This window comes from Abramis brama (genome assembly GCF_963993115.1).
Source record: "Abramis brama genome assembly, chromosome: 22".
NCBI lineage: Eukaryota > Metazoa > Chordata > Actinopteri > Cypriniformes > Leuciscidae > Abramis > Abramis brama.
The window spans coordinates 33215576-33242707 of record NC_139984.1 but is presented as its reverse complement, the minus strand read 5'-3'; the positions used below and the strand labels follow the sequence as shown (position 1 = coordinate 33242707).

At 38.0% G+C, this 27132-nt stretch overlaps 2 protein-coding genes and 1 long non-coding RNA gene across 14 annotated transcripts in view; 1 reads left to right on the top strand and 2 right to left on the bottom strand.

The window, feature by feature from the left end:
- LOC311073496 (NLR family CARD domain-containing protein 3-like) overlaps positions 1 to 27132 on the bottom strand; it is a 239259-nt gene that overhangs the window by 92463 nt on the left and 119664 nt on the right. For 8 of the 12 annotated variants that reach the window (XM_084099313.1, XM_084099310.1, XM_084099312.1 and 5 more), the window contains one exon: positions 14099 to 14272. The exons of 3 other annotated variants lie outside the window; for them this stretch is intronic. In XM_084099313.1, coding sequence (XP_083955439.1) covers positions 14099 to 14272 — 174 coding nt within the window. Of the gene's footprint in view, positions 1 to 7686; positions 8182 to 9897; positions 10072 to 14098; positions 14273 to 27132 lie in introns of those variants that run through there. One more of the 12 variants, XM_084099303.1, reaches the window with a different exon arrangement.
- LOC311073499 (uncharacterized protein) lies at positions 731 to 6672 on the bottom strand. The gene is made up of 2 exons (XM_084099320.1): positions 997 to 6672; positions 731 to 905 (listed from the first exon to the last, which is right to left on the bottom strand). Exon 1 carries the CDS (start codon positions 4644 to 4646, stop codon positions 3813 to 3815), a length of 834 nt encoding a protein of 277 aa, XP_083955446.1. The 5' UTR covers positions 4647 to 6672; the 3' UTR covers positions 731 to 905; positions 997 to 3812.
- LOC311073506 lies at positions 14279 to 17257 on the top strand. The gene is made up of 2 exons (XR_014604158.1): positions 14279 to 15875; positions 16643 to 17257. It is a non-coding gene; the product is annotated as an uncharacterized lncRNA (long non-coding RNA).

The following is a 27132-nucleotide window of genomic DNA, read 5'->3' as shown; positions in this document are numbered from 1 at the left end:
ACTCCACGAAGCCAGGCAATCTATGCGCATGCGCATTGCTTTCTTGGTTCAGATTCAGAAGTGGCGCGCAGAGGAAAGCAACGGAAACTTTTCTCGAAGACTGATGTGATTTCTACACGGTAAGTTATGAAATATTTGTTTATTGGTCAATTTAGTTACATTTGCAGAAGCTGTCTACAGTCCTGGTGGTTAAAGAGTTAACGTTAACGCGTTAAGTTAACTGTTAGTGTTAACATAGTTGACAGAGTTGAGTTTGCTAAAGAACTGATTTGCATAAACATCCGTTATTAGCAAACGGCATCTGTGTTGGAAAATATATATATATGTTTGCATATGTGACGTGATGGTACGTTGGTATATATCAGAGCCATAGAGAGTAGTGTATATACACATATACACACACATTGTTCTTGAAACATTTATGTCAATAAAGCCCTTTGAATTTAATTTAAAAAAATTGTGCGTTTAATTTTGGAGGGAAGGGGGACTGCTCCCATGAGGTATAATACATTTACAGTATTTACTGTATATATTTCCCTCGTGCTTCTATGGTCATAATTACTAACATCCTAATGTTATGTTAAAATACATTCACATAAACCTGCACAACAAGTGAATATCAATTAAAGCTGCTCAGTTTAAGTCAAGAAAGAAGTTTGTTCAACAGTAAAAAAAATATACAAGGCAACCAATTGCATTCAACAAAACATTTAATTGAATGAATGAAAGAAATACACTTTACTGCCCCCAATTATATATTATATCTATGGAGATATCTGTCTTCAAAGAAACTCGTTCGCCTTCCTACAGGGAGAGAAAGATGGCAGAAAGCAGGCCAGAAGAGGAATACAGGTGTTCAGTAGCCATTACATTCTGCCACCGACGCTGCAGGATAATCTGGAGACCTGGTGGTGAATCGAGAATCAGTCAAACGCTCAGCCATATATTGATAACAAAAGCATTCAAACTCCACACTATAAGTAATGCTATAGTTACTTGGATGTTTGGGTGAGAGCGTTCCCCTGCCAGAAGCAGAGCGTGTCAGAGGCCCCAGAGGAGACCGGGTCCTGAACAATGCCTGATGCTGTAGGAGAGAACTGGTAGTGGTAAAGAAAGAGGAAACGGTGTTAAAGTTAATACACTGAAGGACAGATTAAATACACATTGAAAGCCTATGTTTCCTAAACATTTTCAGTGTCATGATAGAAACACGGAAGCAATGTGCAAGTTAACTCTTTCTCTTTATTGAATAACAAGTTGATGATAGACGCAGTCCAGAGTGAAACAGGGTAGTGGCGCAGGGACTTCGATGGTCAGATGAGTGCTGTGATGAAGAGTGGTGACGTGACGTGATAATTCCAGGGTGAACATCCACGGGAACACGAACAGGAGACGAAGAGACACCAAGACTGGAACGAAGACAAGATCACACACTGGGAACCACATTCAACGATCTGACAAAGGAGATGAGAATTGAGTGAGTATATATAGGCGCTGAGATGAGCTGCAGCTGGTGACGGGAGTGATGAGCTTGATCGCTGATGAGTGATAATCAGCCGACACGCCCACACAATCAGCACACAACACACAACAACAGAAACACGAGACAAGAAAGAGGCATAGGATTTATGAACCGTGACATTCAGGGGTTGAGATTACAGAAGTGAGTTTATACCTATTTGGACATTTGTCATGATTTCTGTTATTTTGACTCTGTACTCCTGTACATAATTTGAAATTAAATGAGAAAAAAAAAATATATATATATATATATACAAACCACTATTGTTATCCAAATTGTTATTCTTACACATTAACATTATGGAAGAAGCTGGATGATTATTTTGCTCATCCAACAAATTATGCAAATTAGAGAAAATATAATTTTATATTTTTATTGCATTATGATACTGTATATACAAAGCTCAGCCATAAATTCTGCTTTTCTATAATGTTCAGGATTTTTTATACTGTCATAGAGGTGTACATTCATTTACATGTTTTAGCAGTGAGGTCTTATTTGTGGGGGTGCAGCTGCTGTACTAATTTGCTTTATATCCAGATGTATTTCTAATATTCTGACCATAATATGTAAATAGGGTTGACAAAAAAAACTCTGAATACAATATAGTGCAACATCACATTTAACTATGACCTCAGTATTGAATTTACCCATTTCTGACTGGTAGCTAACGTTAATGAAGTGTTGGTCATGTAAGCTAGCTGCAATTAACTATTATCTTCCAATAAACATTAACTAAAGTTGGCTACATAAATTGCAACTAAATTCATGAGAGGACGGCTAATGCGTTCAAATGTCAAAAATGCAGTAATTTCTTCAACTTACCAGCGAGCGTACTTCGGAAACACTGAAGATGAATGGGGTTCAGCGCTGGAACTATCAGTGTTTGGAACATAGACAGTATATAAACTGGACACAGCGACCCCATTGGACTCAACGGAGACGAGTGAAGTCAATCAGAAGCGGGGCGGATGGCCAAGATGGCGCTGGGTGCAGACGACCTTTTCTAAGTGGAGATCATTTTCCCGGGATTTCCCTTCTAACTTTACTTATTATTATGAACTGACGACAAAAAAATATATATTTTACATGAACTTTGTGTCGAATTTTTGAAATCGATCAACTTTTACTCCGTGTTATTATTACTGTTACACTGTTTAACCTGCAAGCTAGCTAGCCTGCTAGATAATCACTATTGGTTGGTAGTGTTGGTAGTGTTGTTATAACCAGTCAACTGAACCAACAATCTTTTCACAAAACTGACAAAACCTCGTCAAACTGTCAAAATCCATCAACATGCCGTGCATGAGCTACTTTCTGACATTCTAACTGAAAGTGGGTGAATATCAAAATACATGATAGAAACATTTTGTTAAACCACTTACAAGTGTTATGTTGACAACACTATTGAAACAATTACTTTTTATTACAACTGTACATGAATAAATAGGCCATTTGGCCCTGGACTAATAGGGTATTCTATTTGTCCATTCTATTGGCTCTATTCTATTTTGAAGACGTGTACTGGCTGCACAAGTCTAATTTAAGGCTCTCACAAATAAATAGTATGGGTATATTATACATTTTCTGAGTCATCAGAGTGCCTTGAATATTGAAGTTGTTGAGTTTTGTGTCTGTGGTGTTCTTTCATGCCACAGGGATAAAAGAAAGCATAGAGTTTAGGCGGAAATTGTGAAAAAATGTGTGTTATTTCTGGTTTAAAGAAGTCATGTGACCTCTGTTTTTGTCAGACAGATTCAGTACTGGGCTTAAATGAAAGCCTAAAAGGTCCCCTTTTCAACGATACCAAGCAGCATATTATAGAATATTGACAATATCCCTCGCATGAGCCTAAACCAGATATAAACCAGATTTCAAAAACTGAATTAATCTTAGGGGGTTAGTAACTTCATGAGCTGAAAAAAGTGATTTCGCTACCACCCCTGCACTGCTATCGGGATTCTTCTAGCACTAGGGGTGTATACCTTGCCAAAAATCACTATGAGACTTTGTCCCCCCAGATGATACAGATGGACCAAATTTGGGGCCCTGGCTCATGGACTTTAGGGTCTTTAAAACTATTGTTTGTTGCATAAATATCTTCTATATAATTTGTGTTTATATTGTTGCGTATGAACACAAAGATTGTTTAGCAAACACATTTTTATATACATTGTCCAGGTAGCCTACCATTCCTATAACATAACTGGTTACCTATAGGCCTACAGCATACATTAGCTACTAAGAAGTTGACTTGCTCCAAGTACTCTACATTTCAGTTACTGAAACATTAGGTAACTCGAACTTCTTTCTTCTCTATGTAAGCCTTGTTACCTACAAAGTACGCTCTCTTTCCCTCTTTGCGTGCTTTTTCAGCAAGAGGCCATAACTTGGTGCGTGCTTCTTTGTCTGCAGCGGTCAGATCCTCTTTAAAACGGAGATGCTTTCTTTGTAGATATTCATTTGCTTTGGCATTTCTCCATACCAAGTCTCTTGCCGTCCGTGAAAGAAGCCTGATGATCACTGGTCGCGGTGTGACGTTGCTCTTCACCTCTGGAGGTCTGCCAATCCTGTGGACTACATCGATGGCACCTGTCACAAATGTGCATTCAGTTTCTGGAAGGATCTCTTTGCATATTTCGTCTTTAACGTCTTCTTCTGGTCTCTCAGGGGAACCATAGAGACGCAAGTTCCACCGCCTGTTGTATCGCTCAGCATTGTTTAACTTCTGCTCCATTTCGTGAATCTTCTTTTGAGATTCAAACGCTCTGTGTTTAAGACATGCACTTTCCTTCTTTAAATCAGCAATGTCTGGATAACAGTTATCGAGTGATTTTTTGAGTCCTTCGATTTGTAGAGTGCTTTGTTTGACGGCCATGTCAATTTGATCGGATGGTTCGTCAATTTTCGCCGTCAGAATGCGAATGATGTTCTCTTGCATCTCAGTCAGAGAAAGTTCATTTCCTCCATCATTCTTAGCTTTCTTTGGTGGACGTTTCACTGGAGAATTAGGATTTGTATTACAGTTACCTCCTTCAACCACTTTACAATTATAAGAATGGAGATCATTAATACACCTTTTTTCTTTTGCAGATTCAGTCTCCATCTCCACAGAATTCTCCATCTTTCGCGGTGTATGTCGACCAAACGGCTGAGAAAGTACCGTTTACACACAAACCTGTTGTTGAAAGTCTCCAAAAGTGTCTTTACAAATGCATAACTAGCAATACTAAGCAACCATACGATTTAAATCTTATTAAATTAAGTGGACCCTATGTTTCTCTGTCTCAGCTCAAAATACACCAACCGCTCACGTCGCCATCTTGAGCCCCCAGCATGATGTGACATTTGAACCGAGGCGGCAGAGCTTGTGTCGAGAAAAAATGGGCGTGCCAGATGAAGCCGCGATTCGAGGCTTGTGTTGTTAACGTGAAAATCACGTGACTAATGACAAACGAGGCTTCGGTTTGTGTGGATACGTCATCGGTTCGGTCTGAGTGTCGCTTCCGGATAAAGGGGTTCGAAACTCGCGCCACCTTGTGGGTGTTGCAGGAGTAGCAGAAGCAGTTGTAGTGTCAGAGTCAGAGAGTTAGAGAACTCCCATTGCCATTGTCGTTATTGTGTCATATATGTGTTAGGGCTGTATATTATTACATTATATCAGGTTAGAATAGTTATAGTATATTGATATTATTAATTATAGTAGGCCTAGCTATATTATAGTCTTGTTATATTAATTAGATAGGATTATTTGGATTGCTTTGTATTTTTGGATCTGGACTGGACTGCTTTTTGATTTGTTTGCTTTTTGTGACCTCTTCCTTTTTCCTGGTAATGGAGCAGCAAGAAAGAGGAGATCCTCCCCTGTCTGGGCTCAACAGAAGCATCAGTGTCCTCATTTATACCAGCTGGCACTGCCATTTTTATGTTCCCCTGCATCCTCTGTGGCTGGAGAGGTTTTGTCCAAGAAGAGGGACTTTTCCCACCCCAGACTATTCTGCAGTTTACTTTATTACACTCCCTCCACCATTAGCACTGCACTCAACACAGTGTCACTTTTGCTGTTCATACTGTCACTATCCAAACAATTTATTAATAATTTATTAATTGTGTGTGTGACAGTTGTCTCTGCATAAATAAATTCAGACAGAGAAAGATACATATTTTATTTTATACCCAGGCAATGGACATTGGTTCAAAATTAATTAATTAGTCTGCTCTGTATTTGCACAGTAGCTAGGTGTCACTAGTGAGCAATGCTGAATGAAGCTTCGAGTAATGAACCTTTGGGTGAAGCAATGGGCTGCGAGGTCTCAGTGGTTCAGGAAGCCTCATTTTGCCATCACTATTTACACATGATGACACTCTTAAAGGGCTTGTTTCGTGTAAAAGATGAAGTATTTAAAAGTGTGCTGGTCGTACGAATAAACCTGAAGAACACCATAAACAGCTGCGCTCAATGACAAGCATGCTTTCACACAACCGGAAGCCGCTGCTGACAGCACTTCAAAATAAAAGTCCCATTGACAAAACCATAGATATCATATAAAGGCTAGATGTCTTAAGGCGGAGTCACTTCCGGCATCACCGGCGGCCATCTTACCACAGGGCTCTGTGAATTAAGGTGAGTGATCAGCACGCACACAAATCCTCTTATCTCGCTGAAATCTTGACTGATTTACAAACAGTTTGGTTTCTTACAAACGTTATTAACGTGGCTATAATTCCGAATGCTTGAACATTTATGTTATAATTATTCATATGTATGCAGTGCCATAGCTACATCTCTGACGTTTAACAAACCAAACCGTTTGAAAATCAGTAGAAAACTGAGCAAGTTATGGTTATTTAAAAGTACATGCACCATGTTACGAGTGAGCGAGCACACTGTGGTAAGATGGCCGCCGTGTGCGGACGTCGACCTCCATTGGCCAGCATGAGACATCTAGCCTTTATATATCTATGGACGCAACCCCTTTGACCTGAAATATCTTAAAGTCCCTCTGTAGTCAATAATTGTATCCCTTAACCCTCTGATTATCTTCATTTGGGCCAACACTCGTTATATTTGGGTCTCCAGGGACCCCAGAATATAACATGCAATTTTGAAACAGAATAATAGTTTTTTTTTTTTTACAAATGTAATTTTACTCTGTTTATTCATGTTTTTACTCTACATTTGTGCATTATTTATGCTATATTTTAAAGTTATATAAATAAATTTTAAAAAGTTTTTTTAAAAATAGGATTTTATACAAAAACAGCTTTTTATGTAAAATTCACTTTATAAAAGACCCACATTTTTAAATTTAATTTATAGGGATAACATGGATAATTTTACATGGTTGGTTTAGTGTAACATTTTTGCCCATCTTTTGGAAAATGTAGTTTTAAAAGTAAAAAATTATAATACAGCCACTAAACGAAATTTAGAAATTTGGGTCTTTTATAAAGTGAATTTTACATAAAAAGCTGTTTTTGCATAAAAACCTATTTAAAAAAAAACAACTTTTTAAAAAAAATATATCATAAATCCTCCAAAACTGCATAAATGTGGAGTAAAAACATTAATAAACAGAGCAAATTTACACTTGTTAATAAAAAGACTATAATTCTGTTACAAAGTTACATGCTATTGTCTGGGTCACTGGAGACCCCAAAGACAAGGAGTGTGACTATTTTTTTCACACTAACATAAAAACAGATATCATTAAAAAAAAAAAATGTGTAGATCTATAAAGGGTTGAGAGTCGTACAAAGTTTCATGCAATTTGGACAAAAAGAACATTTTTTAATATTCAGCAAAAGTCATTTACGGGTTAAAAGGTCCCCGAAGAAAACCAGAGGGTTAAAGGGATGGTTCGGAGTAAAATTATAGGGTCCTTTGCACCATGACCTCGAGCCAAACACTTCGGAAAAAAATAATAAATTGTCGGTAGTTTTGTTCACATTGTCATGTTAATTATAATCGAATGCATTTTGTTTTATTGTATTGTATTGTATTATTATCATTGATATTTGTTTGAGAGGGGCACTTCAGATTCATTTTGAAAAAGGGGCTCGAGCACCAAAATCTTTTGTAGGAGACTTTGAGCTTTGTAAGTTTGTAGATCTTATACATGCAAAAACATCTACATAACACACTAAAGAAAAAGAAAACATGAAAATGCATCATATGACCCCTTTAATACATTAATACACATGTAATGCAACCATTATTAAAAACATTATGTATAAACTTGAGCTTCCATTGTTTTCCAAAAGTGAGCTTGAACTGTTTCTTCTTCTTCTCATAATTATGAAAAATAAATATTTCATCAGTCTTTGTCTCCCTCTGCTGGAACAACACAAACACAGAGATATTCAGGCTCTTTATTTACTCTGTGACAAAACTCAGAGCTTTTTGAGTTACTGTGCGTTTATACACATAAAATGATTAATCTATGAATGAGAAACTGTAATTTGCTGTGAAATAAAAGGTGTTTCACTGCCGCCTCATCAGGTCTGTCAGAGGATCGCTGAGATCTAAATGAAGTCTTCATTTCTAACAGTGAAGTCACTGTATCTTCAGTCTCTGTTGATTCTGTTGACTGAGTCTCTGTAGTGGATCCTTATTCACCATCAGATGATCAGCACAAGATCACACTGTCTTCTATAACCTAAAATAAAACACACACACAGTCACATATGCAGTATGAGATATTACATCTGTCACATCTTTTCATAAGAAAACTAACTAGATAATCTATATTAATTCATTCTCAAGCATGATCATATCGCTTCTCTCTGATGCTCAAAGTCACTTTACAAAATCAAAAGCACATGAAAGGTCACTTTCACACACCGGACAGCTGATCCAGAACCAGCAGAAATGACCATTACACTCACTACACATTTAATATCAGTTAATAACAACCCAGATCTCAGATTATCACACACATAAGGCGTCTTTACACACAAACCAAATCTGAAGCGGCATAAAATCACAAAATGTGCATTTACACAGAATGTTTATTGCTTCTCTGACGCCGAGAACATAAATGCATTTACATATGAATTAGTTATTAAAATCGCGGGAAATAATACTTTGAACATTATTATTTTAAAACTACAGTTTTAACAAAGTGTTATAAAATGAATTTAAAAGTAATTAAATATTAAAGAAATAAAACTCAAGATAAATAAAAACACAGAATTTCAGATTTCCTCTGTGTGATATAGCGATCTCACGCTCTGATGTTTGTCATAATTCTGTGGTACTGAGAGCTATTTTATATTTCTTAATAAAACTATTCCAGATGGAACAAATGCTACAAATATATTATGAATTATTACACCGGGTCGATCACCGCAGGATTTATTCATGTTTTTCAAAGAGCCAGAAAGAACAATTCTGCTGTCGTCAGCGTTTCAGGTCGTGTGTGTGTGTGTGTGTGTGTGTGTGTGTGTGAAATATCGTCCTCAAGAAGATGATTTCTGGAATATAATATCACACAGTGACGGCGAATAAGCATTAGCGTATCTGAGAGAAATGTAGAAGCGCGTTGATCTGCCAGTCTCTTCAGAGATTACAAACGGCGAAAGCCAATTGATTACACACGTCGACTCTGTTATTCTGGTGGTTTCTTCACGATGTGAGTACAGGACACTTTTACTTTATTGTCTCTTATTGGCTGACAGTTTTTAATTTGGCTAAAACAATATGGATTATGGCCGATATGTTTAGTCTTCCGCTTCTTGATTCTCGCGCCGCGCGTTTGGTTGTCATGACAATGGCGTAGTTTAGAGCGACACAAGATCGCGTTCATTTACACTGAACAAAACAATATCAGAGTCATCTTTGACACTCGGGGCTGAGGCGGGTCAGACCCGGCATATTTTAAGTCTGCTTTCATGCGGCATTGTGTCTTTCCACAGAACTTTGAGCAGACACAGAGCCGCTTTAGAGCAGCCTTAACTCGCTGTGTAAAGATGCCTATAGAGACAGTTAAAGGGGAAAAGCTGAAAATAACATTAATATTATTTTCACAATCAGTCACAACAGTATGAGCAGAATTACACTCATATTAAACACAGTTTAAAGTTCAGAGACCTACAGAAACTGAAGCTGAATTTAAGACTCATTATCTGATGATCTCAGACAAAATATTCTCACACACACACACACACACACACACACACTCAGACAAAATATCCACACACACACTCAGACAAAATATCCACACACACACACACACACAGACAAAATATACACACACACACACACACACAGTGTTATTGAACCTGGTACAATTGACTTATATTTCTAGTGAGTAAATCAGCCATTTGAACTTTAAATAAAAATATGATGATGAAAATCGTTAAACTATTCTTACTCCAGTGTCTCCAGTTTATAATGTGGATCATCCCTCAGATCCTCTAACAGCTTCACTCCTGAGTCTCCTAGATTATTATCAGACAGATCCAGTTCTCTCAGGTGTGAGGGGTTTGATCTCAGAGCTGAAGCCAGAGCAGCACAACCTTCATCTGTCACACCACAACTATCCAACCTGTAGAGAACAATGACACACATTAAGCCTATATCCAGAGATAAACATGACACTTAAAAAATAACATAATCCTGTCAATATGAAATATATACAAATACTCATTAGTTCACATTGTGAAAATTCATCAGTTAGGATTAGGGGATTGATTATAGAGTTTGTAGAGTATAAAAATCATTATTTCTATGGAAAGTCCCCATAAAACGTGTGTGTGTTTGTGTGTGTGTGTGTGTGTGGGTGAGAGTGGGTGAGTGTGCTTAATGTATTTGTAAAACATTTTAAGGAATGTGTGTGTCTGTGTGTGTGTGGGTGAGTGTGCTTAATGTATTTGTAAGCATTTTAAGGAACGTGTGTGTGTGTGTGTGTTTGTGTGTGTGGGTGAGTGTGCTTAATGTATTTGTAAACATTTTAAGGAATGTGTGTGTGTTTGTTTGTGTGTGTGTGTGTGTGTGTGTGTGTGTGTGTGTTAGCAGGGGAGGATTGGTCCAGCAGAACTCCATAATTTCCTGGATGATTTTGGTATTTACTTTGTAAAATAATCTTATAGGAAGAACGCTATAAAGAACGGGTATTCATTATAGTGTGTGTGTGTGTGTGTGTGTGTGTGTGTTTTCAACACTATACTGTTTGAGCTACAGGAAAGATTCCTTAGCTTTTAAAATTAATTTTACACTCCTATGGCCAACTTTCTTTATTAAAAAATGGTAACACTTTATAATGGGCTAAGGTTTCATTTTGTTAGCATTAGTTAACATGAACCAACAATTAATGAACAATATTCTACAGCATTTATTAATCTTAGTTAATGTTAAGCTCAACATTTTATAAGACATTTTTAAGATCCAAAGTTGTATCTGTTAACATGCACTGTGAACTAACATGAACACTAATATTTTATTAACTAACATTAATAAAGGCTATTGCTCTCTGTTAGTTCATGTTAGTTAATGCATTAACAAATGAGACCTTATTGTAAAGTGTTACCAAAAATTAAATAAAATGAAAATAAATTACCTAAATAATGCAAACAACTCATTGGATAACATTGGGCTGCATATAAAGAAACAAAATGCATTTTTCTTTTCCTGGATGTCTATTGTCTATTTGCATATCAATAAAGATTTTTTGATTGATTTGATTTGATTTTTCATTGAATTTGTCATTTCTACAACTTTTATAACACTTCAATTGTAAAAATTGTGAGCCTGACATATTACATTTATTATCATTAGCACTCCATGTTCAAAGATTTACTAGCTGTCAGTTCATCTCTTATACGCTGCTGCCATCTAGTGGTTTTAGTTGTAACTCTAAAAGTATGGGGAACTGCTTAATTAATGTCTGTTTAGTAATTCATATTTTATCCTTCATTTGCTCTCCAGAAGCCATATTTGAACACACACACACACACACACACACACACACACACACACACACACACATACATGTAGATTCCTTTAAATATTAAGGGGAAGATTAAAAAAGAGAAACTGGATCTGTGAATTCTCACAGAATCACAATTGAATTCATATCTTGCTACTCAGTCAGAATCTTATTAACCTGGAGTCCCAGTCTCTGTCACAATAACCATATATGTAATATTTTAGGCCTATTGGCAGACATGCGTTTAAAATGTAGGCAATGGCATATAAAGAAGCTTTTCTCCATATCCACTTCAGTTTCTCAGCTTGCACTTTAATTATTGATTAGGCTACTTCTGTACTGGTTTGCGCTTGGCAAAGATGTTCAGATATCTCTATGCCTAGTAGACCTACACCAAACGCTCATTAAAGGGTCCTGTACAGGGCTGTACAGTGCGACATATATCTACACAAAGATTGGTCTGTGCCATGAATAAATGTACCACTGTAGCATGCGTGCGATACAGTTTTGTAAACTCCGTTACTTGTGTTTGTTTTCAGACATGATAACAGTTGTTTTATACTTGTGTTTATGCGATATCACGATTTTTGATGGTGGATGATTTAGGGGCTGTTTACACCTGGCCACTTCATGCGTTTTCTGTGAAAAGACCAGGTGTAAATGCCCTCCGAAACGCATTCGAGACGGATTTGAATCCGATCGCTCAAACCACTTCAGGAGGAGGTCTGGGCCGCATTTCAGACCAAACTGGACGAGTGTAAATGCATCTGGTTGTTGAAACCACATATGGAAATTTTACTCCTCCCAAAAATGCTAAAAAATAAGCGTGTGAGAGCGTGTGATAGGCTATATGTCATGTTATAGCCAGATATGACGCCGCTACTGCAACACGCATCACCGCAGACGAGCAGCTGAGCATCTGTTCATCAAGACAACGTTCAAACTATCGCAAATCAAAGTGAAAGTCAGTCGCAGACGCTTAACACACAATCATCATCATTAAAAGTAAAGAAATGAAATGATCTTCCAGGGCTGTTGCTGCTCTCTCTTATTGCGGTCTTTGATTTAGAAATTTTAGCTGATGATCAATAAAATGCAGCTCATATCTGTTGCTTTCGGTGACGTGCCCTCCATTAAATCTGCATATAGTGCGGGAATTGAAGATCGGATTTAAATCCGTTTTGCAAAAACACATTTATGTGACCAGGTGTAGATGGAGTAGTTTTGATAAATAGAGCAAACGCTTTACAAATATGAATTCTCTTACATCATATGAACAGACGTAAAAATAATTTGATGAATTTGATCATGTTGTTTTAATAGCTTTGCTTGTAATTAATGAAATAGTAGTTATTTCCCTGCATTTGATTCCATTTTGATTATACTTTATGAATTCACAGTAGCCGCGTTTCCATTACCCTTCAAATTGCGCAAATTGAAATTGCGAATTGAAAATACGCCCAATGGAAACACGTCAATTTCGCAAAAACTCCCATTTATAGAAAAAAAGTTTTTACGCTCACATGAGGAGGTTTTTCAGGCCATTCAAAAAAGAAATATTTCGCAAAACTGCAATGGAAACAGTTTTTGCGCATTTACAGTCACCTGACGTAGACGACGCAGTGTGTTTGGACAGAATACGAGACAGAGCTCTTTATTAAACTCATATAAGGCAAAAGAATTACAGGAATAATGGATTCTAAACCTCAAATAAATGCCACAATCAAGACCTTGAACCTGCACAACACTGTGTATTTACAGCACTTTGTTCAAATGCGAACACACTGCTGTCAAAACTGTGAACCACACATTCAAAACAGAATAGATGTCAGCCTTGTGCCTTTCAAACACTGCTGATTGCAATTCCAGCTGAAAGGCTAAGCAGGGGTCTTGTTTTAGACTTGTTAGTGAACACACACACACACATATATATACATATAGGTAGAGCTCAGAAAGACTAATTTTGGAAATTGAACAATTTTCATTTTACATTTCATTTTCAAGGCTAATTTTCATTTACCTTAAAGAATTGTTATGTTCTAAAAATGTAAATAAATCATGTGAAAGAATGTCACTCTTTTCTTTGAAGAAAATATTACTTTGTATGAAGTCACTGAAATTGTTCAAACTGTAAAGATGAAAAGTTTGTATTTTCTGTATTGGTGTTTGATGCTAGTGTTTTTCCTCTCAGTGTGTTCTGAGTGACAGTGTGTGTTATCTCAGTGTGTTCTGAGTGACAGTGTGTGTTATCTCAGTGTGTTCTGAGTGACAGTGTGTGTTATCTCAGTGAGGGTTGTGCAGTGTTTGAGCCGTGTGTTTAGAGTTGTGTTGCTTGGAGTGAGTTTTGCAGGTGATGTGAACTGTTTAGCTCAGGTGACTGTTGGTAGTGCAGACTGTAGTTAGAGTTTTGCACATGTAGCTCCAGTTGTGCTCACTGTCGTTTAGCAATCGAAAAAAACTGTAACATGATTTAAGTTTATAGTGAATAAGTTTTAGTTGCATAACATCGGTTAATGGAAACGCCGTCATTTCACAATAGATTTCTGTCGACATTTAGAAGAAGAAAAAAAACGCAAAAGTTTTGCGCAAATCTGTAATGGAAACGCCCCTAGTGACAGTTTCATGTGAGAGTAACGTATGATCTTACCCCAGTGTCTCCAGTTTACAGTGAGGATTCGCCAGTCCAGCAGAGAACAGCTTCACTCCTGAGTCTCCTAGTTTATTATATGACAGAGTCAGATCTCTCAGGTGTGAGGGGTTTGATCTCAGAGCTGAAGCCAGAGCAGCACAACCTTCATCTGTCACACCACACCTATACAACCTGTAGAGAACAATGACACACATTAAGCCTATATCCAGAGATAAACATGACACTTAAAAAATAACATAATCCTGTCAATATGAAATATATACAAATACTCATTAGTTCACATTGTGAAAATTCATCAGTTAGGATTAGGGGATTGATTATAGAGTTTGTAGAGTATAAAAATCATTATTTCTATGGAAAGTCCCCATAAAACGTGTGTGTGTTTGTGTGTGTGTGTGAGTGAGTGAGTGTGCTTAATGTATTTGTAAACATTTTAAGGAACGTGTGTGTGTGTGTGTGTGTGTTTGTGTGTGTGTGTGCGTGTGCTTGTGTGTGCGTGTGTTTGTGTGTGTGTGTTTGTGTGCGTGCTTGTGTGTGCGTGCTTGTGTGTGTGTGTGTGTGTGTGTTAGCAGGGGAGGATTGGGACGATTCTAAGGGTCCAGCAGAACTCCATAATTTCCTGGATGATTTTGGTATTTACTTTGTAAAATAATCTTATAGGAAGAACGCTATAAAGAACGGGTATTCATTATAGTGTGTGTGTGTGTGTTTGCGGGTTATTCAGAAACGACGCAGGGCAGAAACGGAAAATCACCAAGTGACAATAAAACTAGTCCAGTGATGTATATATTTAGGCTTTTTGAAGACTTGGAGCCGATTTCTGTGAGGAATCGATCAACATTTACGATGTCGTTCTGTCATAGATGTACATTTGTAATGATGTCCGATTCGTGAATGAATCATTTGAGTCGGTTCATTGCCGTGAATAGGAGAACCCCGTTAATAAACCAGTCTAGATGATTCATTCATGAACAGAACTGATTTAGTTTACCGAGTTCAAATCACTGATTCAATGATCCTGTCAATGTTTTAGTGAACACTGTCTCAGGAAAGACTGAATGGTCTGGTCATGCTGTCTATTAAACACGATTGAGCACGACGGCTTGATTTCAAAGATCTGATCAGAGAATGGTGTTGTGCTGTATGCAGTGTGTCATTATTTGTATAGTTATGAATGTATAATTTTAGTTCATTTAATAAACTTTCAAATTTAGTCCTTTATTTTCTCTTATTGAATAATAATCGCTATGCTTGTAGATAATGATTGTTGTTATATGTGACAATCTTTACGAGATGACATGAACGCAGCATATGAGTGTTGAGTGTCGTAATATCCATTTCAAGTGGACGTGTGGAAGAGCCGTGAGACTGAAAGCACTGAAAGCCCTCGCACTGCTCATATGCTGAGAGAGAGATAAGACATAGGCAGTGGGCCAAGTCCGTCTATCTCGTTTAGTTTTTGATTTGACAGTTACCCAGCAGCTGTCTAGCTCATTTTTTTTATTTGGCTGTATGAATAATTCACAAAAAGATTACCGATTGCTTCCAACGCCAATTGTTGCACATTAAAGTATAAAAATAGATTTAATTTCGCTAGCTGATCACAAACATTGGCCGGAGTGAGATCCAATCAACGCTTGTGTTGTTACCTTGTTGAATTGATTTGGTCAATCACGTTATTCGTTGAACCGGCGTCGCGTCAGTCTGAAGCCAAATCCATGAGTCTACAACCCAACCTGGAGAGACTGGTGTGTCTCGGCAAGACAACGTCAAGGTAAGATTTGTTTTGCAATGATTATACAACCCTATATCTTAATCCTTTTCATATAAGTTGTATTTAAGACTGCAAGCTATAGTTCGCCGTGAATATATGCGTTGTCGTTGATGAGAACAGTAAAGTTAGCCACGAAAGAATGTTGGTAGTGGAGCAGTAAAGCTAACGTTAGGTCTAACGGTATGTTGCTTAGGCTAATCCAAAATAATAATTCGGTACATACACAATGAACTAAGCAAAGAGTATTCAAATACGGGATAATTACGGGAAAATATTTAAACGGGAAGACAGCAGGAAATAAGTCTGACTAAGGGAGAATCACGGGGTAAACGGGAGGGTATGTCCAGGTTGGTTACAGCAAGCTACCTAGGCTACAAGTCAGCTAGACTAATTATCAGCTAAAAAGAGTGCAAACCAAAACAAACAAATGATTTCAAATCAACTTTATAGTGGTAGTCATGGAGTTATTTAAGCCAATTATGGTTGATTGTCACGATTGATAGTGGTTGGGCTTCACCTACACAACAGAACAGGTATAAGATGGAATATGGTGGAAAAATATTTTAGTTAAAGATGGCTGTTTTTGAGCTATTTAACAAAATGATTTGTGGTCAGAAGAACTGCAGTAGTTTTGTCAAGCTCGTTTAAGATGGTTAGCATCTTAATACAAATGTCAAGATGAAAAATGTGATTTAAAATGATCTAGTAATGTGCGCTTTCTGTGTTTATTTATCTGAATATAATTCAGTTGTTTATCTAACACACAGACACGAACAGGACAACATCATATCTCTCCACACCCAAATGACTACAGAGGTGATCGTTGATGGAGCAGGTCAAGATCACGGAGTTGCTATAGTATCCACATCACAGATGACCCATCTTGATCTATCGACACCACCAACAGAACCTGGCCAAGAAAGTCCAAAAACCTCTGCACTTCCTCCCACAGTTGAGGAAGGCTCATCTCCCAAAAATCCATCCTCTTAACTTTCTATAGGGGAATCATAGAGAGCCTCTTCCTTCCACCCCCACCCTCCAATAGCCTAAGGGCAGCTGACTGACTCTTGCACACATACACTGGTAGTTTACACTACGATGCTGCTACATTGGTTTATTTTTAAATTTGCTATGAACATTTGACCCCACTTACACACAAATTGCACTGCCTTTTGCTGCTTGTCATGTCATCCACTTACACAATAATACTATATTAATTAGGGATGCGTCACGATTTTCGAATATTCGATTAGCTGATTTTACTATAGAATAGGATGTGCGGGATGATTGTCTTTAAAAAATCCCCATGTATTAGTTGTGGTTATAAGTTGCAATCCTAAATTCACTCAATTTTTATACATTTAATAAATATATTCTTAATATTTGTTGTTTTTGTTTCTATGTTTGAGCTTATATCTCAATATTAATAACAGTCTGGTTAATTTTGAGTCTTGAAATGTAAACTCTCAAGGGTTGGATTTCTAAATATATGTTTGTTATGTGTCTATTCAGAATGACTTCTGAGCAGCAACCTTTTTATTTTGGGTATGTCATGTATGCATCACTTGCCAAAATTGGGGCTGACTAGTAAGGGGTTAAACGTATATAAATGAAACGTATGTTTAAGTTTTTTAACTTATATTTAAGCGTCACACCGCTCCGCTTTACTCGCATGCTCTGGGCCTCATTTATAAAACTGTAGGATCCTTACTAAAAGTGTACGTGCGCCCGAAAGCCAAAAATGTCATCAGCGTAAGATTGTGCGCACATGCGTCTCCTCCCCGAAATAACCATAAATGGAGTTTACGCCTAGTTTTACTATGCATATCCTCATCTGCATATCATTTGCATATGATTATTCATTCACGTGAAAACATGTTTAACGGTAGGCTACCAGACATTAGGAAAATATGACATACGGATGTGCCGTTACATTTCATTAATAAAAATAATTTAGTAGCCTATCCTTGCCTTGTTTTTGAATGAATAAATCAAATAGTGTAAAATACATTTCAGAGAAAGTTTTTCTCAATCTTTTCCACTGGCCAAATAGTATTTTCAACTGATTTATATTTTTAATGGAAACAGATAGACCTTGTTGTGCATTATTTGCACGAAACCATTTTCTCAGACAATCTGCTATTATCATGATAAGCAATTAGTTAAAACATTAAAACACAGCATGCCAGAGGAAATATAAATATTTGTTGTGGATGCAATGCTTTTGAACACTTTAGTATTGCATCCACAACAAATATTTATATTTATTGAATATAAAAATGTTGTAACTTCTCAGTAATGATTTCATGTAGTTAAAGTGTTTAACACCATTAATGAGGATGGCATATCTATTCTAAATGTTTATATCAGAAGTAAAACATATAGTTTAAATCATTCTTTTATTTATTTAAACTGTTATTGTGAACATGCACTGTATTTATGATTAGGACTCATAATAAAGATTTACGGTTTTACTTCATCTGCCGTTAGATAAGCTATGCGTCAGTTTCACTATATGGCCCAGCTTTCTGGTCACTGACACAGATTACTTTGCCTCCGCTGTAGAATCTGTGTTCATTATTTACATTGGTTGTCAAGGAAACGGGAGGTTTTCTAACGTTATGATTAGTACTCCTGCTTCTATGCCGGTTTAAAAAAGTAAGAGTTTGTAAGGACATTTTGCGTCAAATGTGCATACAACAAAGTTGGAAACAATGTCTGTAGTACTTATACGATTTTATTACATGACCTCAGCAAAAAAAAAACGTACACAGCTGTGAGGTAAGTATTAAATTCGTAATTTCGAGGTCCGGCCCACCGCCTAACAGTAGAGCTGCACGATTCATCTTTAAAATACTGTGATCTCCATTCAAACACACACACCATCTTCTTCAGATTCGTCTGTCTATTAAACCTTTGACTAAATCATATCGCGATATTTTAAATCTGTGTTGGCGCTGCCGCTGACCCAGAGAGAGTCGTCATGAAACAGCTTATTGGGAACAGCGGGTTGGGAATCGTAAGACATTTTCCGGTTCCGGTTCCCATTCAATAAAATGATTAAAACAACTAATAAAACACAGCAGCATGGGCGAGGCTAGCCCCTTTTTAGGGGTGCTTCAGCACCCCTAAAAAGGAGCTCAGCACCCCTAAAACTTGGAGTAAGAAATGTTGTTATTCTAAAAAAATATATATATATTTTTTTTGTCTTTGACAAGGTTAAATAATGTTCTTCATCTTCAATCCGCAGCAGCGCCAAGCAGAGCGCAGGTCAGAAACAGAGGCGCGCGTGTGTGTGTGTGTGTGTTTGTTCATCTGAGCCTCATTGGTCTTTCACTTCTCGTCAATGTCAGAATATTTGAGATGACCAATCAAATCAAAGTAGGCGGGCTTTATGTTCACAGAAGCTGCTGAGCGCGAATTTTAGCAGCACGACTGACGCTTCAGTTTACGGTCAAGTGCGAGTTAAGAAGATGTAAGTAGCTAAACTAAACATTTTATATTTGACAGTTTTTTAGGTCATAAATGTTAAACGAATGACAAAAATAATTAGAAAACTAATAAACCTTTGTCTAATTTCGCCATTTTGAGCTGAAAATAGGCCTATAACGTGTAATTATGTCATTGTGAGGGGACAAGAAACATTAACAAAGCCGTTTTCATAGGCACAAGATTAATAATGCATGTGTACATGTTGAGAATTAATATAATACAATTTGTAGCCTTCAGTAAATTAAAAAAGTTCAGCTTTAGAGGGGAAGAGACAGGGCAAGATCAGGAGACTGAGAGAAAAAGACGAGGAGAGAGCAGGTTTTAAATCTATTTCTTATCCTTTTTTGGCCTCAAACGTCTTGAAATGCACATATCAGAGAAATAAAAATGTTTAACCCCATAACAACCTCAAATTTATGACCTCTTTGATTATAAAGCCCTGTCTACGGCCATGTATTAGGCCTAGATCAATAATGAATGTGTACATATTGTGAATGAATTTAATAAACCTAGCTTTCCTGGTAGCTTTGTCTGAGAAAATGATTCATGAATCAACCTATCAGTTGACCCTATGTTTACTTTCTTCACTGACAGACAAAAATGAAAAGCCTATATCAGTCAAAGCTCAGCTTTAGGAGGGGAAAAGACAGAGCAAGAGAAAAACAAAGAGAAAAAGAGTGTGATGCTGATGAGGTGTGAAAAATAAACAGCTGCCCGCACATGGTTTTAAAGCTGTTGTTATTCAATTTTTTTGGCCTTCAAAACATCTTAAAATGCACATATGTAGATCAGAGAAATCAAAATTTTCTCGGGGGAGCATGCCCCCGAACCCCCCTAAATACCTCACATTCGGTACCTCACTGATTATAAAACCCTGCCATATCCATGTTAATGGATGAATGAATGAAACTAGTTAATAATGCGCATTAGACCATAAACTAACTTTTTTTTTTTTAAATCATACCCTCATTGGGGGCTGAGCACCCCTAAAATGAAAATCCTAGAATCGCCCCTGCACAGCAGTAAGGGGAAAATGCACAATCCTGTGTGTGTTTATTTCTTATACTTGTCAAATGAGTTTAACAGACTGGTAATGTCAACAAATTAGCAACTTTTGCAAAAATAAGGAAAATAAACATTTCTGCATCCTCTTGGAGAATCTGGGAGTCTCCTATAGCTTACAGTGTCTCCAGCAGTGGAGAACACCCTCTCAGAAAGGGGAGAATATGCTTGAACACACATGTAAGATCCAGACAGGTGAAACATACTATTTTTAAAATGGGTTTGAATGATTGATTCATAAAGACTTCACTTGTTTCACTACTGGATGAATCAGCGCTCTATCAGTTAATAAACTTCTCTCTGTTTATGTCTCTGACGCGGTGAGTCCCGCAGGCGCTGGGCTAACGTTACTCCGCCGCGGTGCGACCCGACCGGTGTAAAGTAGGCCGAGTCTAAACGCTTATTACAGGCTTACCGTAGTGATTCAGGATAGGACAAAAACACGCTTTGAAAAAGGGCATTCATGATGTACTCGCTTATTGTATAATACAGCGGTTCCCAAACTTTTTTTCCTGCACACCCCCTTCTACGTCCCAACCGGGTTGGCGCACCCCCAATCCCCACTTCAAAAAAATAACGCAACAAAGCTTTGTTTTATCGCTATATAAAGACTCATGTTTAATCATGTGCAAATAACCAGAACACGCATGACAATAACAACATCAACAAAGTTTCAATATAATGCAACAAAGCTACGCACAAGCTTCCACTTTTAAGAGGACGAGTGACAGACACAGGCTCAGTAACAGAAAGCACGGTTATTTTCAGCCGCGTAAAAGAAACATTGCAGCAATGACCGTAAATGACCGTGGAGCAGGGCCGGCCCGCGGCATAGGCGGAATAGGCAAATGCTAAGGGCGCCACTCATCCATAGGGGCGCCAGAATGAGTGAACGAGTGAATTTTTTTTTTAATTTTTTTTTTTTATATAATACTATTTTAAAACCGTTAATTCGAAATACTACCAAATAAAGCAAAAAAGTCAGGCTCATCAATCTTCCCCCGCCCAGTGAGTGCTTGAAGTGCGTCAGAAACAGAGCGCGCGCGCGATCAGTTGTTAGTAATTTGTTGTGTAGCGTGCGCGACGCCGCATCCAATGTAGACAGCAATTGCTTTTGTTTAAACACAGCTCGTAGAAACGGGTCTCTCGCGCCAGTTCTAGACACGGTGAAAGTTTCCTGATTGTGACGGATGACCGAATTTACATTACACATATGAGCATAGTCTGCGAGATACAGTGCCAAAAAGAAGAGAAGAGGATAAAACGGGATAAAGACAGAGGTAAAGTAGTGAATGAACAGTTTATCTAATTGCGTAGGAGTAAGATACTATAATTTCATGGCAGTTATTTTTACCTTAAACTTTGTTAGCAGTTGTTCTTAGTTCTCCAGAGGCCCCAGCCCAGACTTTGTAACAATCATGTCAAGTTTTAAGACGCATTTTTTATTATCACTTTTTTATTAATGTTTTACTCTACAGTTGTGCAGTTTTGGGGTGGATACATTACAGGCCAAAAATTATGAAACATTACTATTTTTAATGTTTTTGAAAGAAGTTTCTCATCAAGCCTGCATTTATTTGATCAAAAATACAGAAAAAAATAATAATATTGTGATATATTATTACAATTTAAAATAATTGGTTTTAAATTATCATTTATTTCTGTGGTGCAAAGATACATTTTCAGCATTTTCAGTCTTCAGTGTCACATGATCCTTTAGAAATCATTCTAATATTCTGATTTATTATGAGTGTTGGAAACAGTTCTGATGCCTAATATTTGATGAATAAAATGTTAAAAAGAACTGCATTTATAAAAATAAAAAAAGAATGATATAAATATTCTTTACAATCACTTTTTATCAGTTTAACACATCCTTGCTGAATAAAAGTATGATTTATTTCAAAAAAAAGAAAGAAAATTACTGGTTATGGAAAAATATTAAGCAGCAGTACTGTTTCCAACTTTGATAATGAATCATCATATTAGAATGATTTCTAAAGGATTATGTGGAGTAATGATCCTGAAAATTCAGCTTTGCATCACAGAAATAAATGATAATTTAAAGTATAATACATTGAAAACCAATTATTTTAAATTGTAACAATATATCACAATATTACAAAAAATCTGTAAATCTTTTTGATCAAATAAATGCAGGCTTGATGAGCAGAAGATACTTCTTTCAAAAACATTAAAATAGTAATGTTTCATAACTTTTGGCCTGTACTGTATATGGCAATTTTAAAATTTATTTGCCAAAATTAGTAATGATATATTTATTTACAGGTTTATTCAAAATAGCCAAGTTTACATTAAATCTGTATTGTAAAATGTGCTATAAAAAATAATGGGGACTTGACTTGAATGTTAGATGTAATGCTCTTGGTATTTGTGTTAAGGCTGTAATGTGTGTGTGTGTGTGTGTGTGTGTGTGTGTGTGTGTGTGTGTGTGTATATATATATATATATATATATATATATATATATATATATATATATATATATATATATATATATATATATAATCATGAACACAATGACGGGGTGAAATGGGTTGTAATGCATGGGGCGCCAGGTAAAATCTTGCCTAGGGCAGCAAATTGGTCAGGGCCGGCCCTGCCGTGGAGCTAGCATCATCATCATAACACAACGGTCATAACAAATTGGTCATATCCACACCATTAAAGAGAATAGGCTCCGAAATAGATAAAATAAATAAAAACGAGGATCAATCTGATACTTTTCAAGTGCGACAATAAAATTAGCCTACACACGATCCACAACATAATTAAAGCTGCAGTAGCTTTTAGAAAACGTTGACTTAGCCTGAAAATTCGAACAAGCACAGCTTACAGGTCACTCCCCCTCGCTCTCTGCTGCTCTACAGCTCCTCCCTCCACAGCTCCTCCCCCACAGCTCCTCCCCCACAGCTCCTCCCCCACAGCTCCTCCCTCCACAGCTCCTCCCCCACAGCTCCTCCCTCCACAGCTCCTCCCCCACAGCTCCTCCCCCACAGCTCCTCCCTCCACAGCTCCTCCCCCCACAGCTCCTCCCTCCACAGCTCCTCCCTCCACAGCTCCTCCCTCCACAGCTCCTCCCCCCACAGCTCCTCCCCCCACAGCTCCTCCCTCCACAGCTCCTCCCCCACAGCTCCTCCCTCCACAGCTCCTCCCCCCACAGCTCCTCCCCCCACAGCTCCTCCCCCCACAGCTCCTCCCTCCACAGCTCCTCCCTCCACAGCTCCTCCCCCCACAGCTCCTCCCTCCACAGCTCCTCCCTCCACAGCTCCTCCCCCCACAGCTCCTCCCTCCACAGCTCCTCCCCCACAGCTCCTCCCTCCACAGCTCCTCCCCCACAGCTCCTCCCTCCACAGCTCCTCCCCCACAGCTCCTCCCTCCACAGCTCCTCCCCCACAGCTCCTCCCCCACAGCTCCTCCCTCCACAGCTCCTCCCCCACAGCTCCTCCCTCCACAGCTCCTCCCCCACAGCTCCTCCCTCCACAGCTCCTCCCTCCACAGCTCCTCCCCCACAAGGGAGCCTGCCGTGAACGCGCAGGCTAGTAAACATGCAGGGCCACTGATGACGGCGGATAAACAGTTATCGCACATTCACTGGTAGGGATGAAACATCAACAATATGCTTTACATTGACTATGGCCTGCCCATACTTTGACTACAAACTTGGTCCTCAAATCATTACGTATTTTGCAATACATGTAATGTAACTTCATAACGTTGCACTCTTTCTATAAGTTATAAATAGCAAGCAAGATAATATAATGGTAACGTTACAGTATCTAAGTAATTATTCTAGCGATGTGTAATGCTAAATAAGGTTTGCTACTACATTATTTCAGCAACATGACAAGCCAGTGAATTAGCAGGTTTCTATTGTTGCTTTGCACAGTGCGTGACATTTTATCTGTATGCTATGCGGCTAGAGTTTTGACACTGAGTCAATGGGCTCCGACGGGCTTGTTTATCGTCATCGGTCTTTTTCCGTTTACCTGTCTTTGTTGCATGAGCTGGTGCCACTCGAGAAATTGGCCGTTTTGGTTGTTTGTCCGAGGCCATTAGCACAGCTGCGGCACACCGGCTATCTTGATTTTGAACGACGGTGCGCGCTGTGCCGTGCGAGAGAGGGGAGTGATCAGCGCGTACACAAGTATGATTGACACTGCTAAGACACTCCTCCTGGCTCTGATTGGTTGTTTCTTACCGGGAGCGGTGTACTTCTGCAAATGGCAATAGGACCACTGGGAGGAGCCTGGGGAGCTTGATTTTTTCACAGATTATCTGTCTCATATTCTACTGTCTGGACATAATGACAGTTTTAACAAATATGTAAAAAATACATTTTTACAGAAGTTACCAACTGCAGCTTCAAGTAACAAAGAGCATAGGCTCAAACATAAAATAAACAACAATATTTTGAACAATATTTTTTTATATATATAAAAGAGCTCACCAAAGCTGAATTTGTTTGATCAAAAATACAGTAAAACTTGTAATATTGTGAAATAGTATTACAATTTAAAATCTTATTTGAATATATTTCAAAATGTAATTTATTCATGTGATGTCAAAGATGAATTTTCAAAATCATTACTTCAGTGTCACATGACCCTTTAGAAATATGAAAACAGTTTGCTGCTTAATATTTTGGAAACTATAATTTTTTTCATGATTCTTTGATGTATAAAATTTTCAAAAGAACAGCATTTATTTAAAAACGAAATATCTTGTAACATTACACATGTGACATGTTTTAAGGTCACTTTTGATCACTTTAATGCATCCTTACTGAAAAAAAATTCTGACTAACCAAAAATTTTTGAACGGCATTGTACATTCAGTAGGTCATTATTGCAATATAAACACTATCAGACTGATCAAGGCATCTCTTCATTTACCAGTCGAAGACGGAGCCACTTTCTGCTCTTATGTTTACTCCGTGCACTGTCAAGGGCTTCATCATATCTGTCGCGGTACCGGTCTTTGCAGCAATTATTTTACCGCAAATACTGCATCGCGCGCTGTTGGCATCGAGCCTGGAGAAATGTAGCCATACTTTTGATCGACTTTTCCACATCTTTATGGTATTGTGTGTGTGTGTGTGTGCTCGCATCTCATATGAGTATGTGCGCGCCTGCGCGGAGAGTTTGTGTGTGTGCTCGGGTCGCATTGAGTATGTGTATGTGCGCGAGTTTGTGTGTGTGTGCTCGCGTTTCATATAAGTATGTGCGTGGAGAGTTTGTGTGTGCGCGCGCGCGTCTCTGAGTATGTGCGCGGAGAGTTCGGCGCGTCTCGTGTGTGTAGAGTTTGCTTGTGTGTGCGTGAGCGTCTCAACGTTTACACGTGGATGGCTATTTTCATAAACGGACATTTCTCCCCTCTTCGTTTTCAAAAATAACATCGTGCACACGAACCTGTGTATATGCTGTCAAGAGCATGCCAAACCTGTAGGTGGCAGTGTAACGAGAAGCTCAAGCCCACCTTAGCCAATCAGAATCCCGAAAATGGTCACATTCCGTGACGTCGCTGCCTAAAACTCCGTTTTTCTGTTTACATGCAAACGTGCAAACGAAGATTTTCAAAATCTCCACTCTGGCCGGAGTTTTTAGAAAGAATCGGTTTCATTGGCGAATCCTCCGTTTGCGTGTAAACGAAGGGTGCAAACGAAGGGAAATGTCTCCGTTTTTCAAAATAACCATGTACGTGTAAACGGGGCCTCAGGATAAACTGAGATGCCCCCAAGCTGGCTTCTTAAAACTGACTAAATTTTTAAAAAGAGCCAAAACAGCCGTTCTTTTGAAGATCGCCAAGATCCGGATCCCCTCAAAGAGCCATAAATCCCATCACTAGCGTGAGCGACTCAGAGGCGGCCTTACCTATGTTTCACCCGTTTCAATTGAAACAGGCCCCGCCCTCCAAGGCCAAGGCGAACTTGCGCCTCGGTTACCATGGCGACGTTTACCGCCCCTGCGAACGGTGATCTGAAGTAAATAAATACCGGTAGTTTATGTGTTTATACTTTGCCTTTTTTGCCGTTAGGTTAATACATTATTTTGAGCAGGAAAATAATTTTAATAGGAAATGAAACCTACATATTCCAGTGTTTTTTTCGGGGGGAAAACGAAAGATATCAGACAACAAAAGAAAAGCTTTATTCAGTCTACCAAAAGTAAGTGACCTCTTTCTTTGGTCCCGCTGAACCCCCGTCACAGGATGCTAGCCAAAATAAAGATAATCCGTCTTCAACAAACATCAACTTTAAACATCGTTTTTTATTTATTTATGAAGTTCGGTCCAGTGTCAGTCAGACACTTTTTCTTATTTGCTTTTGTTAAATAATTCAAGTTGAGGGGATGTTTGAGCTGTTTTTTTTTTTGTTTTTTGTTTTTTTAAGTCAGTCCAGATTCAGATTCAGATTATTTTATTTAATGCCATGTCAGCACTCAAAGCTATTTTCATGGCAAAAATACAATTACAAAAATACAAATATCATATAAATACAATAAAAAACAAAACAATTAAACACAGCAAGTCATATTATATGAGATTTTTTAAATTAACACATGATAAAAATTCCAAAACCTTTTCAGGCATAATCTCATTAAATATGTCCTTAAGTGAAGTAACTTTGTAAAAGAGCATTCTGCTTGTAATAAGTCCAGGACAATCCAATAAAATATGTTTAA

What these genes read in the sequence shown, in the direction of transcription:
- LOC311073499 (XM_084099320.1), bottom strand. Translation starts at nt 4,646, where the DNA reads ATGGAGAATTCTGTGGAGATGGAGACTGAATCTGCAAAAGAAAAAAGG.